The 16,982-nt window shown below is 42.2% G+C and overlaps 1 protein-coding gene across 5 annotated transcripts in view; it reads left to right on the forward strand.

Moving 5' to 3' along the window:
- ZNF827 (zinc finger protein 827) overlaps positions 1 to 16,982 on the forward strand; it is a 113,017-nt gene that overhangs the window by 53,670 nt on the left and 42,365 nt on the right. For all 5 annotated transcript variants that reach the window (XR_012633561.1, XM_074904988.1, XM_074904990.1 and 2 more), the window contains exon 5: positions 701 to 934. Coding sequence is in view for 4 of the 5 variants with exons in the window: in XM_074904988.1 (XP_074761089.1) it covers positions 701 to 934 (234 nt within the window). In the remaining variant the exon portion in view is untranslated. The remainder of the gene's footprint in view (positions 1 to 700; positions 935 to 16,982) is intronic.

Below are 16,982 nucleotides of genomic sequence, written 5' to 3' on the forward strand. Positions count from 1 at the left end.
TACTGCTGTAAAGGGATATTGGAAAGTCTGTTCAAGAACATTGTTTGGTGTGTAGATGTTAAGCAACCCCAAGGTCTCACTCTCTGAGGCTGTGCAGCTGCTTACATGGAGTGTTTGAAAGGATTATTTTAAACTTGCTCCCTTTACTCTAGGGATGTAGAACCTGGAACTCTAATAGCATCTTCCAGTGCAGAGCTGTCTTCTGAAAATCCCTCTGTTCTTAGCAAATACCAACTTTTAGGACCTAAGAATTTGCTGTCTTTTCCCTTTTACTTCCATCTTAGTTTTCCTATCTTTCTACTCTTCATCTCTTGCTTCTTTTCCATGCTCTAAGAACTCAATATGTAGTATGCATGGGCTTTGCCAAATTTGCCTGTATGTGAAATGATGTTTTAAATTTCCACCAAGCCTATAGAAGACGTACAAAAATGACCAGGGGAGTACTTTTACAAGAAGTAGGGGAAAAAAAAAGTGAGAGGAGAAGGATGGTTTATTGAGCTGGTACATGCTGGTTTTGTGTTTTGCAACTGTACCTTTGTACAAAAGATACAGAAGTTTGTTTACCTCTTGAAGCATCTTTGAATACTGCTTTACATGCTTGCTTCCAGTACCTGCTCTAGCATTTCTCAGGTTACGGTTTCTTCCTGTTAATAGCTGCTCTATGATTATATATTACATAGTTCTTTCCTTCTCTTGACAGCTGCAAATCAAAAAGAGCCCTTGACCCCTAAATTTAAAGTGAAAGAGGAGCCTAAGGATGAAGAAGCTGCAAGTTCAGCCTTGTCTCAGTCCAGCTATGTGTTCAGCCAGGAATCCGAAGGCTCAGCTTCAAACATCCCTGAGGAGAAACTCAAGCCACAGGAAGTGCATGCAAATGTGATGAGGCAGGACATGTCTGTCAAGGCAGCATCAGAGCTTCTCATGAAGCTTTCAGGTACATGTTTAATTTAGTAATATTCAACTTCTTAACTTTTTTGTTTTCACATATGCTAGCAGGGTTACCTTGCAGAAGGAATGTTTGGCTTTAGTAGCAAGTGAAGAAACAATTGAAAAGCTCTGTCTACAGAGGTTTATATACATAAGACATCTCAGTTTGGTCTATTGCTGTAGTATCTAATTATCTGTGCTCTGGTTTTCAAATTAATGACTATGGGATAAGTCAAAAGAAATGATGCCTTAAAGCTTTTAGACGTTGTCATTTTTAAAATGTACCAAAACATGTTAATACCAATTTCTTCACGTGTCACTTCATTAATATCATAAGAATGTGTGTTTGTACTGAACCATACCTGATATGGCTTTATAAATTATGATTTTTAAAACTTTTTATTTTTTCTGATGATATCCTGTACTCAAAATTATAAGAGACATGTTAAAAAAATAAACTGCCCCAGCTTTCTGCTGTTAGGGAGGAGACTATTTGAACTTCCCTGCACTGCCTTAGTGATACACCCTTCTTTCAGGCAGGTAGACACTATGTATGTGTATACATGTGTACTGTTACAGCTGGAGGGAGTTAAACAAAAGATATATGTTCTGCTAATTATGCTTTGTCTAACTGTCAGAATCAAGGTTTAATTTTAAGGAAAATTAAAAGGGCTGAATTCTCCCAGCTGGGAACAGGTAGAGTGAATGACAGAAGGGCTTTGAACTTCTAATAGACTTCAGTTTTTAGGACCAAGACATAAAAGTCAGTCTGGGAGGCTGGGTTTCGTACTTCTGCACCTAAACTGGTTCAGTTAGTTCTTAAATATTCTCCAAAACTGGACAAGGCTTATTTTTTGAAGTATGCCGAAGTCACACAAGGTGCCAGCGGAAATGTTTACAAGTTTAGTAAGTCTGAGATCCCTGCCAAACCTATCTGAAATTATTTGGCTTGATTTGAAACTGTCAACATTGAATTAGAGCTCGAATTTATACCTGAAAGACTTTAACTGACTAGGATCTCCCCCGTAAATTCTAACATGTAACTAATTCACCCCTGTTCATACCTGCATGCTTTAATTTGCAGAATTTGAATCATCAGTTTGCAAGCCTTCTGTGTTAATGGTGCAAAAAGTGCTTTCCAGATACAAAAGTTGATCAGAGCAGACATTTCCCAGTTTTTCATGTACTCCCACATACTAAACATTTGGTTATTGCTAAAGTGCACTCTTGTTGCTGGTGACTGGTTTGAGTATGGTGTTCTGGTAACAGAACTTTAGCCATGTTACAGAATGTTAACCTGTGACTTTATTTTTCTTGCTGCATATAAATTTATGTAACTGTTTTCATAAGGAATGAGCTCCACAACTTAATGATTTCTCAAGTATTTCAGAGACGCTGGGGCTCTTGATTGTGAATCTTGAATTCGGCACTAGAAGGCTGTGTTTAAACAGTTCTATTACGGACTATTATATTAGAATATTTATATCTTAAATATCTGTTTGTGTGAGTGAAATCTGGCATATATAAAATTTTGGTCAAGTCTTCAGTCACTTCTGTTGGGAACTCCCAGTCTTCAAAGGTTGTAGTAAGGAATACACTAGTTTAACATTTCTTTTATGATCTCTTAGTGATGGAGCAGTTTCTGCTGGTAGTGGTCTTTTTGGTTAATCCATAGATTAGAAGGTAAAGAATTACTGTAGGATTTATTCAGTATTGTCAGAGTTGGTATTCCTGAATCAGCCAGTGGGTGGGGTTATACCAAGTTTATCACGTACACAGTTTTAAATTTGTACTTTTCTGAATTACCATTTAAAGCAGAAACTATAAAAGAAGAAATCACTAAGATACAGTTTAATGTAGGACAAATATAAGAGGAGTATCTAAGATCAATAGCCTCTTTAGTGGGTTTTTTAATGTTTACTTCTCTGGTAGAATACTCTGCGATCAATATTGACTTTCCAGTTTATCTTAAGCAATGCTGCATTCTGGTTTTGGTGACTGAGAAATGAAACAATTAAGCCACTTCTTCAGAATAAAGTGAAAATATTCCTGGTACTAGAAGAAGGGAAAAATAAAAAAAAAAAAAAAAAGAATAAGAGGAATGAGTCTGGATGTTCTACTATCTGTGGGAAATCTTCAGTCAAGTGTCCTTATTAGATTTGATATATTATATAATTGGGTTTAAGTCAGGTCCTTCTGGGCTCTATATATTCTTGGTAGAGACTGAATGGATTACATCCTTGCTTTGTTATTTTCACTTTCTTCTGTGTAATACTAATTACCAAGACCTGCACTGAATACAAATTCAGCAAGGGATTTCCAGCATAATAGTATTTCTGCATTCCTGACATACATGCTTCTGTTATCCCCTGAGCAATAATATTGCCAGTTGTTGCAGCCTCGTGGCACCCTCTTGGGATTTAGGCATAGACCTTGCTGTCCCTTCATGTGAAGGGTACACTGGTTTTTATTTTTCACTGGGAAATCTCTTTTCCCAAACAGAGGTGCTTTTAGCTGAGCTTGTCCAGTGTAGCAGAAGGCCCTTCCAGCTCTGGAGCCTAGTTTGGGCTGGTCCATACTATGAGAAAGACACTGCAAATCACCAGCCCCGAAAATGGAAGGGCTTGTCAGCCACTCTAGAGCTAGGAAAACTTAGAAGAATAAACATATTTTACTGTAGTACAACATGAACAGAAATTTACTAGTTGTCATTGTAGAGGTAGATGTACAGAAACAACAGAAAAATCACACACAGCTGTCTATTTTAGTTCTACTACACAAAACTCTTCTCATTAAGCTAAAAAGCTGTCAGGACACAACTAGTGTTGAAGATCAGGCCCTTACCCTGCATATTACTTTGGTGGGAGTTGGACCTTATCTGGAGAAGCTTTATACCATTTTTTTCTCCACTGTTCCACTGAATCCAATTCCACTTAGATTCAGATGTTCTACCTTACAGTCACAAATTTGATACCTAGTCATGTTTCCTCCAAAGGATTATTCAAGCTGAGAAGGCGAATGTCTCTTGGGCATGTCTAGGCAGAACCCATTTCCATCCAGGTAGTCAAAAGAAAACTTCCTAACAACTGATCTGCTATTTAAAAATAAATAAAAGAATAATAATTTTGGAAGAAATGGTCTTTGGGAGTTAACAGACAAAGTTTGAGCTTCAGTGCAGACTTTCAACCTACATTTCAACCTAGAACATAAAATGACTACCATGATTTATGTGAATGTGCAAAGTTGAGCTGTGAATTCTGTCCATTACTAAGTCGTGACTGAGACTAGATCCAGTGATAAGCAAACAGATTTGAGGAGATAGTGGACTGGGGCAAATTGCTCTTAACTCTATTTGGAAGGGTGCCATCCCTGCAAGATTTTGAATTCTTATTTAATGTTGCACAAAATCACTTAGAAGAAATGGAAGTAATGTATTTCAATTACCCATGAACCAGTTTTCTACATTCTTACCAGTTCTCTTTCATGGAAAAGCTTAATTTATTTCTCAAAATGTTTCATTAAGTGGCACATCCAGTGATCCCTGGTCAGTTTTACACACTCAGTCTTGTAAATTGAAAGGGAGGTTTGAGAGAAGGCTGAAATTTAAAATAAATGTTTGCATTTACATGATGATGTTTGAGTCTAAAAACTCACTTTCTGTTGAAATAGTCATGCTGCTAATATGTTTGGGGCATGTATTATATTTCAGAAGCATAGAGTGTTTTGCCTTCTTGTCCAAAAAAATTAATACATAGCTGGAGGTGTATAAGATCTATTCCAGGTACTAGTCTTTTGTAAGTGATGTTTTACCCTGGTGCCTTGAACTATGACATTAGTATGTCCCCGTCTTTCCTAGCAATGTTGTCTGAAACACATTTGCCTTGGTTTCAGCTATATCTTATTTGCGAAATGTAGTCATTTTACATTTCAGTAGCAACTCAGGTTGTTTTCCTCCTCTCTGTTTGTTTGTTTGTTTTCAGTGGATTAATTTCTGCTGATCAATAGATCAATATATATTGCACATACCCTTGTTATCCCTAGCAAATGCATGACCTTTGTACTATTCAGTTCCTTTGGATTTTTATGGTTCAATCTTCAGGTCACACAGTACTTCTTGTAATACACCAATTTCCCAGTACCAACAATGTGTCATAATTTTGGGTTATTAGCAGATGCAGTTAGTGCATACTTACTTTTTGTGCCAAGGTCATGAAGTAAAATGTTGCATATAATTGATTCCAAAAGCATTCATGATCAACTCCATTTATTATCACCTAATTATATGACAATTCCTCTTTCAGCACAGCTGGTTATTGAGGCGGTTTGGTGGGGTTTTCTCCTTTTTTGATTCAGTGTTTATTCACTTGAACATGTTTATGCTAATTTCCTATTTTGTGCCTTGTAGTTAATTTTTTTTTATGTTCTATCTTACATTTAACTGAAACCACGTGGATTACAACTTCTATTTAAGGAGAGGAAGGAAAAGAGAGTGATAGTACAACTCTTGCATAAGATGAAGGCCAGCACACCTCGATGCTACTCCCATTCCGAAAATGGCACATGATGCATTAGGGCAGGGGAGGTGAAGGACTATCTGAGAAGGTTCCAAATTAGCTCGTACCAAAACCAGTCCAGTCACAGCAGCACAGACTTCCAGAAGAACTAAATAACAATATCAGCATAAAAAGTTTGCTAACTAGGAGTGCTCTCTATGGATGTGTGGCTGGACAGCTGGTGTCGACCTCATTTTAAGGCTTGGGTGGCTTTATGCTTGGCTGTCATCAGCAATGTGAATTGACAACAAAAACGAGTCCAGTGACTAGTAAGCTATTACTAGCAGTCACAAAATCTTCCCAGGTTTAGCGGGTTGTGTTGGCATTGTTTTGTTTCATTGTTACTGTGGTGAAGAAAAAGTACGTTACTACATTCTTTGGCAGAGGTGGGGGACAGAGAAACGAACCTTCCTATCTATTTCTTTTTCATAACTTCATGGACTGTTCTGGGAATTGCCTGTCTAGGCTGCTCTCTTTGAGATAGCTCTTGTCAGGACCTGGTAAGAGTCTCCATACCTAGATTGTAGGGGAGCTGTCAAGAGTGTTTTCATCCTTGAGAGCCCTGATAATGGGCAGAGGAGTGGAAATACAGGGAAATCTTTTGTTCTTTGGTCTCTAAATAGTTTATTAGAAAGCTCTGGGCAGCAGCAGGTGCTTCTGTAGAAGCGCAGAAAAGTAAGCGGGGAAGTGTATGACCCAAAATTAAGACTTTCTCTTGATGGGAACTAGAGAGATGGCAAGTCACGTCATCAGATTAAATCCTGCGAGTAGCCAGGTGGTTTTTGTTGTGTGGCTTGTTTTTGTCTTAACCGACAGAAATGTGAAATCAATTGTGAATGATTAGAGTAAAGCTCTGTTTTAATTACAGTATAGAAAAAGAGAAAAGTTTCTAGACAGCTAGATTTATTGTTGCAGTGTGTCGGGTTCCAGATTTTTTTTCAATATTTTGAGACTCTCCTGCCAGTGCTGTACTACATGAAGTTCATATCAGGCCATGGTATCAGTTCATTTATATCAGTTTAATAAAATTTTCCATGACATCTGCATAAAAACATAATCCCAAAAGAACTCATCTAGTAATGGGTTCTTACCTGTTGATGGAGTTGCCATGTTTTATGACAATGAATTAATGTCTAAACCCAAAAGCAGGAAAAATGTGAAAAAAACCACTGCCCTTGTGCAGGAGAAGTATAAGGTAGAAAGTATGGAAGTCTGCAAAGTCTTAAGGGGTTTTTTCCCTATAGATGTTAACCCCACAAAACAAAAATTACAGAAAAACAAGTATCTTATAACAGAGCCTAACTTTTAGTTCAGTAGATGCTATACTATACCTTTAAGTTATTGCAATTCATATTCTTCCTTTTTCCCATGTTAGCATAATCTTGACATTTAATGAAAATCATGTTAATTTGAAAGATTAGATAGTTTGGAATAATAAGGAATCATAAGGTCTGTGGTTCAAATATACTTCTTTTTGTGTTCTGGGATTTATTTTTTATTATTTTATTTTAGTTTTTATTTTATGATTTGATTTTATTTTTTAGGAATTGTCACTAAAGAGTTTTAACAACTCCCCCGACCCTTTGCTTCACTGCTGTTCCTTGATGATGTTCAGCCAAATGACAGTGGCTACAAAGCTATGGAAAGTGGGCATGTCAATTTTTTTCAAAGTGTCAGGGTACTGTGGATACTGAGTATTTGCAGAAGGGCCTCTCACAGTCCCCTTTGCCTTTGGAGAGTCAGCTTGTAAAGACAGGAGAACTGGAGCCAGGCTCTCTGCAAAGGCACAGCTAGCTACAGAAATTCAGAACTAGAATTTTCTTTAACTGAGAGACTTGCATAGATTGGAATATGTTGTAAAATAACAATTCACTGCACATGTAGACTTTTTACCAAATTCTTCTTGATCTGTGTTTTGAGGGATTGGCTGTGTTCTGCACGTAGGGTCTCTCCCGATCCAACGTCAGGGGAAGGTTTCAATATGATCCCAAGAGTGAGATTAAGACACAGATGAGGTCAAATGCCATATACCTAAACCAGGTTTTTATTATGAAATGAAGAAATTAACAGTCAGAATCCAACATAACTGTTAAGCAGGAATTCTTATATTAGCAGCGCTGGGGTCGCCCTGGGGATACTTCACCATAAGGGCTCCACTGAACTCACAAGGGACATCAGTTTACATACACGCAAATCATACATGTTCATTAGATTTCCTGGAAGGGGGTGTCTTATGATAAGTTCCCAGAATTCATTTACATAGTCTGAGCATGCCTAGTGAAAATCAAGTGAGGGTCTTCGGTGGTCGAGGGAAGAAGTATGTGATCTTCACAGTGTTCACTAGTTGACCTTCTTTCCAGAGCATGTGCTGTGAGGTGAAGTCCAGGTGTCTTCCTAAATCAGGAGATCATCCTCCCTAGATTGTGTCTCTGTGTCCTTTTGTTCAAGTTCCCCCTTATCTTAGTTTGCCCAAGTGCCCTTGAAGGCTGCCATCAGTGAGTTATACAGGGAGCATTTCACATTTGCCTAAACAGATGAAGAGGCCAAGGGAAAACAGTTGAGGAGTCCTTGGGAAACAAACACAAGCAAAACTTTCATGCATCACAGTTTAGACTTAATCAGAAATTCACTGGTTTGAGCCCTTTCAGTTATTAAAAAAAGTGAAAGAGGGTAGTGATAGGATAGAATGGAAGGAAAAGACAGAAATAAAGCAAGGATGCGGGATAGGGCTGCAAGAACAGTCACCACCGTGGATCCAGCGGCATCCCCTTGGTCCTCAGTCTTCAGTTCTTCGGTGGTGGGTGCACACAGATCTGGCTTCGATGGTGGATGCACACTGAACAAAATTTTCTGCTGCCTTTTTAAGTTCATCATATCTACTGATCAGCATATCTGCCCACCTTTAGGGTTTTTTTCTCTGATCCCACAGGTATTGTTGCATCTGGCTTCAGGACAGGAACATTTGCCTCTTGTCAGTTCATTATCCTGCATGCATGTGGTCTGGGCTACACAATAGAGCCACAAACAGGTACAGGAGGGGGCCAGCTCAGTACACGTCTGCCCCTTTGAGTCTTGTCTGAGGAGTCTGACAATGCAACCGCAAGGAAGTGGGGGGTGTGTGTGTGTGCATCCTTCAGTACACTCCCGCTTCTCTGGGCAGCATCCCCCAGACCAGTTCACAGGCCGCAGCAGCTTCTCTTGGAGGTCTGCACAGACACAAGCAAGATTTGAGACAGTCATAAGACATTTCAGTCTCTCAGAGGGTCTTTCAGTGAAGCACCATAAACCTACTATTTAAGTGGAAGGAGCAGCAGATGCGTAGCACAACTCAAATTAGTCTATTGCTTTAATTTGCTCCTTTTTTTCTTTGTTGGCTTGCATTTTTGTGAAACTAAGCCTGTAATTGCAAAATTCTACAACATGGGAGTTCAGAGGTTCTGCTTCTAACAAATATGAGCCATTTTACGATTTTTATATTAATGCAGGATCCTGTTACATTGATTCTAGGCCCATTGACATTGTCTTACATAAAACAGCAGTTTGAAAAAAATATAGCAAAATAAAGCATCAAGCACAACACCCTAGGGAACGTCAGATGTTACTTGTTGTGTCTCTGTAGCAGAACCTTCAGGGCTTGCCAACTGTTCCTTACCTCTGAGGTTTTATTTAAGCTGTTTTAGGGCATGGTTATTTCTAGCAAATCAGAACAATTAGCATAACAAAATGCCTGATTCTCCATACTGAAAGCTTTTGAAGTCAGTACAAGTTGACCCACTAGTTACCCCTGTCTGCTTGATTGTGAAAACTAGTACATAAGTCCAATTTATGAGACATATGGGAAAGGCTTTCTTCTCTAAGTTGATTCATAAAGCTGATTTGTAAAGCTGATGGGCATTTCAGCAAATATGAACAACTTAGAATTTTAGTTGCAGGATGAAGTTTTAAATGGTGGGAAGAAGCATGAATGTTTTAACAAGGATTCATTTGATTTCAGCAGCGGAAAGTCAGTCGTTGGACAGCTATTGTAGCAGCAAAAGGAATATTTACTACATGACTTGTGGGTTTTATTGAATTTGTGCACTTTATTTTGACTTTGATCTCAAATAAAGTGAAAAGCAGACTGTACTGGATTAGAAGAGCATGTTCAGTGTGTCCCCTTCTAGAGCAGGTGAGTGCTGCACAGAATCATAGAATAGTTTGGGTTGGAAGGGATCGTTAAAGGTCATCTAGTCCAACCCCTCCTGCAATAAGCAGGAACTCCTTCAACTAGATTAGGTTGCTCAGAGCCCTGTCCAACCTGACCCTGAATGTTTCTCAGGTTAGGGCATTTACCACCAATCCGGGCAACCAGTTCCAGTGTTTCACCACCTTCAGTGAAAAAAATGTCTTCCTTATATCTAGTCTAAATCTACCCTCTTTTAGTTTAAAACCATTATCCCTCATCCTATTGCAACAGGCCTTGCTAAGAAGTTTGTTCCCATCTTTCTTATAAGCCCCCTTTAAGTACTGGAAGGTCTCAATAAGGTCTTCCTGGAGCCTTTTCTTCCCCAGGCTGAACAACCCCAGCTCTCTCAGCCTGTCCTCATAGCAGAGGTGTTCCATCCCTCTGATCATTTTTGTGGCCTCCTCTGGACCCGTTCCAACAGGTCCATGCCTCTCCTGTGGTGATGACTCCAGAGCTGTACACAGCACTGCAGGTAGGGTCTCATTAGAACAAAGTAAAGGGGGAGAATCACCTCCCTTGACCTGCTGGTCATGCTTCTTTTGATGCAGCCCAGAATATGGTTGGCTTTCTGGGCTGCAAGTGCATGTTGCATGTTGAGCCTCTCATCAACCAACATTCCTATGTCCTTCTCAGGATTGCTCTCAATCCCTTCATCCCCCAGCCTGTATTGGTACTGGGGGTTACCCATATGCAGGATTTTCTTTGACCTTTCTTTCCTAGCTGATGTACCTGTAGAAGCCCTTTTTATTATTCTTTACATCCTCTGCCAAGTTCAGCTCCAGCCATGCCTTGGCTGAGCCCATCCCTACACAACCAGGCAGTGTCCCCATTCTCTTCCCAGGATACCTGTCCCTACTTCCACTGCCAGTGCATTTCTTTCTTGCCCTTTAGTTTGGCCAGAAGGTCTCCACTTACCCATGCCAGTCTCTTGCCTTCATTTTCTTATTTCTTACCCCTGGAAATCAAGACCTCTTGCAGTCTTTGGAAAGCATCCTTAAAGATCTGCCAGCTCAGTTCTCCTCCCTTGTTCCTGAGGACAGTTTCCCAGGGGGTTCTATTGACTAACTCCTTGAAGAGCTGGAATTTTGCTTTCCTAAAATTCAGGGGCCTGACTTTACCCTTTGCCTGACCCATATCCCTGAGGGCTGCAAACTCTACCAGTACATGGTCACTACATCTCAGGCTGCCTCCAGTCTTGACATCCATGATTAGCTCACTCGTGTTGGTGACCAACAAGTCCAGCACCACATACCCCCTGGTAGGACTGTCTATTATTTGGTTTAAGATTTTATCCTCAGTGCACTCCAGAAGTCTTGCCTATAGCTTGCTGTGCTACTTTTCCATCAGATGTCGAGGTGGTTGAAGTCCCACAGCAGGACAGAGCCTGCGAGCACAGGGCCTCCTGCAGCTGGAGTAAGAAGGCTTTGTCAACAGGCTCCCCTTGATAGACACAAGGCTCCCTCTGTTGCCTGGATCTCTGATTCTTACCCATAACTTTCAACCTGCTCGCAGCTATTCTTCAGAGACAGCTCTTCACGCTCTATCCATTTTTTGATGTAGACGACAACCCCTCCACCCCTCCTTCCTCATCTGAACCTTCTGAACAGGCTGTAGCCATCGATAGCCACACTCCAGTCATGGGATTCAACACACCAAGTTTCAGGAATGCAGCTGGGTTGTAGCTTTCTAGCATCACAGGGGCTTCCAACTCCTCCTGTTTGTTGCCTGTGTCGTGTGCATTGGTGTAGGGGCACTTCAGCTGGGCTGTCGGCCATATCACCTTCTTAGAGGAACACCCCTTAGTTCCTTTGAGGTATTTCACTGGTGTTTCCCTGTTGGCTCCTATTACCTCAGAAGCCTCTGGCTCATCTCTGAAAGACTTCGTGTGCTGTAGTGGAGCCAGCATGGCTCAGAGCAACAGGCTGAGGGCCCTCGCTAGCACACAGTCCCTCTAACCTTGATGTGTCATCCCACAGCTTGTTACAGGCAAGCCTGGTATTATCCTCCTTCAAGTCTAGTTTAAAGCTCTGTCAATGAGCCCTTCTAGCTCATCAGCAAAGACCTTCTTTCCCTTTTGAGAAAGATGAATCTCATCTGATGCCAGCAGGCCTGGTGTCATGTAGGCCATCCCATTATTGAAAAAAACAAATTGTGGTGGTGACACCATGTATTAATAAACGGGGTCCGTCTGTTTCTGCTAATGTTGCTGCCCACAACTGGAAGGAGAGAGGAAAAAATAACCTGTGCTCCAGATTCCCTTACCAACCATCCCAAGGCCCTGAAGTCTCTGTTGATTGCCCTTGGACTATGTGTTGCTGCTTCCTCGCCACCCCCATGGAAGAGCAGTAATGGGTAATAGTCTGAGGTTCATACCAGGCTAGAAAGTTTTCTAGTGATGTCCTTAACCCAGGCCCCAGGAAGGCAGCAGACTTCCCTCAGAGGATGGTCTGTCTGGCGTACTGGTCCCTCTGTTCCCCTCAGAAGGTAGTCGCCTACAGCTATAACCCATCTTTTCTTCCGCATGGAGGTGGTTGTGATACGGGGAGTAGGCCTTTCTGACCTTGGCAACACCTCTGGTGTAAATGGACCATCATCCCCTTCATCCATTGACTGGCCTTCCACATCCAGAGCCTCATACCTGTTGTACAGAGGCACCTGGGGAGACGAGGTGGGTGAGAAGGGGGTTTGCCTGCCAACCTGAGCATGGACTTGCCTCCATTCGCTCCTTTCCTTTAAGCTGCTGCCTTCAGCCTAGTGGGGGGGAGGATACAAGATCTCCTTGGTCTTAGGTTTTTTTTGGTGACTGTTCCTGTTTCTGGCTCAGGGAGGGCAGAGCTTGGTTCAACCAGTCTCTCTAGATTCCCTGATGCTCCTTAACCTTTCTACTGCCTGCGTAGTATGTGGATACAGTGGAATACTGTACCAGTCTGGGGCTCCCTGGTTCAGAAGCACTGTTGAGATTTAGTAGACAAACTAGAGGAAGGCCGCAGACCTGATTAAGGGTCTAGGGCTCATAACCTTACAGGGAGGGATTGAGGGAACTGGGCCTGTTCAGTCTGGCAAAGGGGGACTAAAGGCAGTTTTAATCACAGCCTGTTACTACTTGAAAGAAACTTAGAAAAGCAGTGGAGTCAAACTCTTCTCTGTAGTGACAAATGGTAAAAGAAGCGGCAATGCGGGAGAGCTGAGCACACACACGACCAATGTGATCAAGCAATGCCCGTTTATTACAACTAAGAAAGCCCTTTTATAATGTTCTCCCGCACACGTGAGTAACATGCAGTACAAGTCCTCAAGATTGGGCAGTTAACTTAGCCCGCGCTTTGAACCTTCTTATGATTGGATAAAAAGTGCCACATCAGCCTTGCCAGGCTCCCTGCCTTGTGTAACTCCCTCTTCCGTCCCAACCCCTTCCGGGGGTTGTTTGTCTCTTTGTTTCTCCCCCCTCATTCAGGGTCACATCCTTATCGCATTCTTGCTCAGCTGAGACTCTTATCAGTCTTGTTATCACGCAGGATTGCTCACATGTCCATTCTCTCACAGAAAGCCCTCTAGAATCCCAACAAGGCAACAGCTACCAGCTGAAGCTTGAAAGGTTCAGAGTGGACATTAAGAAAAATTTCTAGTGCAGCACTAGAACAAGTGTTACCCAAGGATGCTGTAGCCTCCCTTGCTTGTAGGTTTTGAAAATTCTCCTAGATGAACCTGTAGCTGATCTGATCTAGTGACAATGATTCATGGAATAATTTAGTTTGGAGGGGACCTCCGGGATACATCTTAACGCAAACTCTTGCTCAAGACAGGTCCAACAAGACCAGGCTGCTGATGGTCTTACTAAATTTTGAGTGTGTCCAAGGATGGGGAACCCAACCTCTCTCTGCAATGTGTGCCATTATTTTACCATCTGGGCAGTGATTTTTTTTTTTTTTTCTGTATTTATAAACAGAATTTCCCATGTTCCAACTTGTCTGTTGCCTCTTCTACTGTCATTATGCATTTCTGAGAGAATTCTGACTCAAGCTTCTCTATGCCTTCTCTTTATACCTTAGAGAGTTGTTGATAGCAGTAAAGTGTCCCCTTAGTGTTGTTTTCTTAAGGCTGAACTAACCTAGTTCTCTTAGCTGTTCTCCTCTTATGTCTTTCAGCATAATAGCATTGATAGCTTTCCACTGAACATGCTCCAGGATGTCAGCGTCCATCCTGTACTGGGGAGCCCCGAATGGGGCATGGTACTCTAAATGCAGTCATGTAAACACAGAATAGAGGGTAAGAATTTCCTCCCTCTACCTGATGGCTACAGGTTTGATAATATGGCCCAGGATACAGTTGGCCTTGGTTGTCACAAGGGCACATGTTGATTTGATCACAAATTGCATTGGATTGTGGTAATCTCAGTTTCCTTGGAGAAGTAGCTTGAATAAAGTCTTTCTAAAACTTGGCCATCTCTGTCCTAGGTTGTAGAGAGGCATTGTCTGAGACTAAATATCAGAGGTACTCTTACTGCTACACCTTGAGGTGACACTGTTAGGCCTTCAGAGATGAGTGCTGTACCCTAAACTCTCAGGTAGCACAACTATTGTTCTATGTTTCTGTTGTGTTTGGTTTTGGGGCTTTTTTAAGCAAGTGCTGCTACTGTGCAATTCCTCACGCTTGTGAATGCCAGAGAACCTGAAAGCTGTGGAAGAAATTACTTCCTCCTGGAACAAGCATGTCAGAACTGCATTTTTCAAATATGACGTGGAAAATTGTATCACTCAAGGTGAAAGGATGAAGTTCATTGAGGTTTTTATAGGCCAGATGATTAAAAGTTATACTGCTTTGTAAAGAAACAGTGTCTCTGTGGCTTGATGATAGTACATACACATAGGCAATAGTCTTCTGTTTTCTCAACAAGCTTCTGTATCGCAAAGTTAACAGCAGAAAGCATATTAAATTATTTAGTTCATCTTCTGTGAGATGAGCAGTGTTCACTGCTGTGCTGTTGTTCTGAGCTTCATCCAGGTTAGGTTTGAATGAATAGCAGACATCAGTAAGTTTGCAGCTGACACCAAGTTGGGTGGGAGTGTTGATCTGCTCGAGGGTAGGGAGGCTCTGCAGAGAGACCTGGACAGGCTGGAGCCATGGGCTGAGGCCAACTGGAGGAGTTTCCATAAAGCCAAATGCCAGGGGCTGCCCTTGGGCCACAACAACCCCCAGCAGCACTACAGGCTTGGGGAGGAGTGGCTGGAGAGCTGCCAGTCAGAGAGGGACCTGGGGGGGTGACTGACAGCCGGCTGAACAGGAGCCAGCAGTGTGCCCAGGTGGCCAAGAAGGCCAATGGCATCCTGGCTTGTGTCAGCAATAGCATGGCCAGCAGGGACAGGGAAGGGATCTCACCCCTGTACTTGGCACTTGTGAGGCCACCCCTCGATTCCTGTGTTCAGTTTTGGGCGCCTCACCCCAAAAAGGCTGTTGAATGACTTGAGCGTGTCCAGAGAAGGGCAATGATGCTGGTGCAGGGTCTGGAGCACAGGTCGTATGGGGAGCGGCTGAGGGAACTGGGGGGGGTTTAGTCTGGAGAAGAGGAGGCTGAGGGGAGACCTCATGGCCCTCTACAGCTCCCGGAAAGGAGGGTGCAGAGAGGGGGGATGAGTCTGTTGGACAAAGTAACAAGTGATAGGACAAGAGGGAATGGCCTCAAGCTGTGCCAGGGAAGGTTAAGACTGGCTATTAGGAAGCATTTCTTTCCAGAAGTGGTTGTTGGGTGCTGGAATGGGCTGCACAGGGAGGTAGTGAAGTCCCCATCCCTGGAGGGGTTGACCCAGCGCTGAGGGATCTGTTGTAGTTGAGAATGGTCAGTGTGAGGTTAATGGTTGGACTAGGTGATCTTCAAGGCTTTTTCCAACTGTCCTGGTTCAACTAGGATAGGGTCAAGTTTTCCCCAGCAGAGAGAGAGGGGGAAGGGATCTCCAGCCGGGTTATTCATACCATGCTGGCGTCAGGTCCAGGGTCGGAGCCTTTTTACTTTCGCTTTTGGTTTTGGGGGTTGCGACTCACGCGGCGGGCTTGTTCCCTGACCATTTTGCGGTATTTCTCTGTATATCTTTTGTCTTGTTCACTGTTATTGCTGTTTATTGTTGTTATCATTGCCACTGTTGTTGTTCAGATTTTTCATCACTCTGTTGTATTAAATTTCTTCTTATTTTAGCCCGGGGTCTGTGCCTAACTTCCAGCCTGACCGGCTGAGGGTGGGGGAGGGGCAACAGCAACGTGCTCTCCAGTCCCGGCAGGGCTTAAACCTGCACACCAACCAAGCTGATTCTGTGATGTTTAGGAGATCATGGTCTGGATACTTTAAAGCTACTTGAGTCTTAGATGTCTGTACTTCTATTAAAATCTGACATGAAGAAAGTGAGTCTTGTCTACTAATGTTGTGTTCTGATACATTGTAGTTTATTTAACCTAGCCCATCTACTTGAGAAGAAATGCAAAAGTGGAAAAAAGCCAAAGCTATAATTATTTTAATTATTTGAACCAGGAGACCTTTCAATGTACGAGTCCTTGACTTGAAAAACTTTAGCTGCGCTATAACCATGTGGGATACCTGTGTAAGGAAATAAGGGATATCACCTTACTCCACAAATGAACTGTCTGTACCACAGAAGGGAAAATAATCTTCAAGATAGAAGTTACAGTTTGACTGACTGTATGGTGAGATAGGTATGGGTATAACCTTAATTACAGTCTTTTACCAGCACAAGATCTTGGCACAGCTGGGTTGTATGGCTATGATTGCTGCTCATGGGACAGACTGACTGTGTCTCTGTTTTGTTGGCTCTTGTAAAATTATCATAGACACCCTGCTTCAGTCTTCTGCGTTTGCTTTTGGGAATCGGAGTATGACAGGATTCACTTTTGGCAGGGACATTCTGTCAGATCAAAAGGGTGCAGCTGGGAAGATAAAGGTCAAAGGAAATGATCAAATATGTAAATTTAGTTAGGGCAGTTTGAGTGCTAGCTGATTGTGAGGGAGAGAAGGTCATCAGTATTGCTTGACTCTTGCCTTAGTTGGGGTCGTATCAGTTTGTCCAATTCAAAAGCATTTGCAGGACAAGGAATTAAACTGTGTGGGGCAGGAACAGAAATAGAAAAAATATTTTAAAAGCAGAGAGGGCAGCAAAGGTCAGCTTGACTCTGCACCTATATTTGGCAGCTGGGTGCAGAGCTCGGTCTCTCAGACATCTGAAGAACTCATTTGTTTGTGGAGTTACCTGAGCTTTTGATTGACAGTGTTACCT

The sequence above is a fragment of the Athene noctua genome, chromosome 4 (genome assembly GCF_965140245.1).
Source record: "Athene noctua chromosome 4, bAthNoc1.hap1.1, whole genome shotgun sequence".
Taxonomy (NCBI): Eukaryota; Metazoa; Chordata; class Aves; order Strigiformes; family Strigidae; genus Athene; species Athene noctua.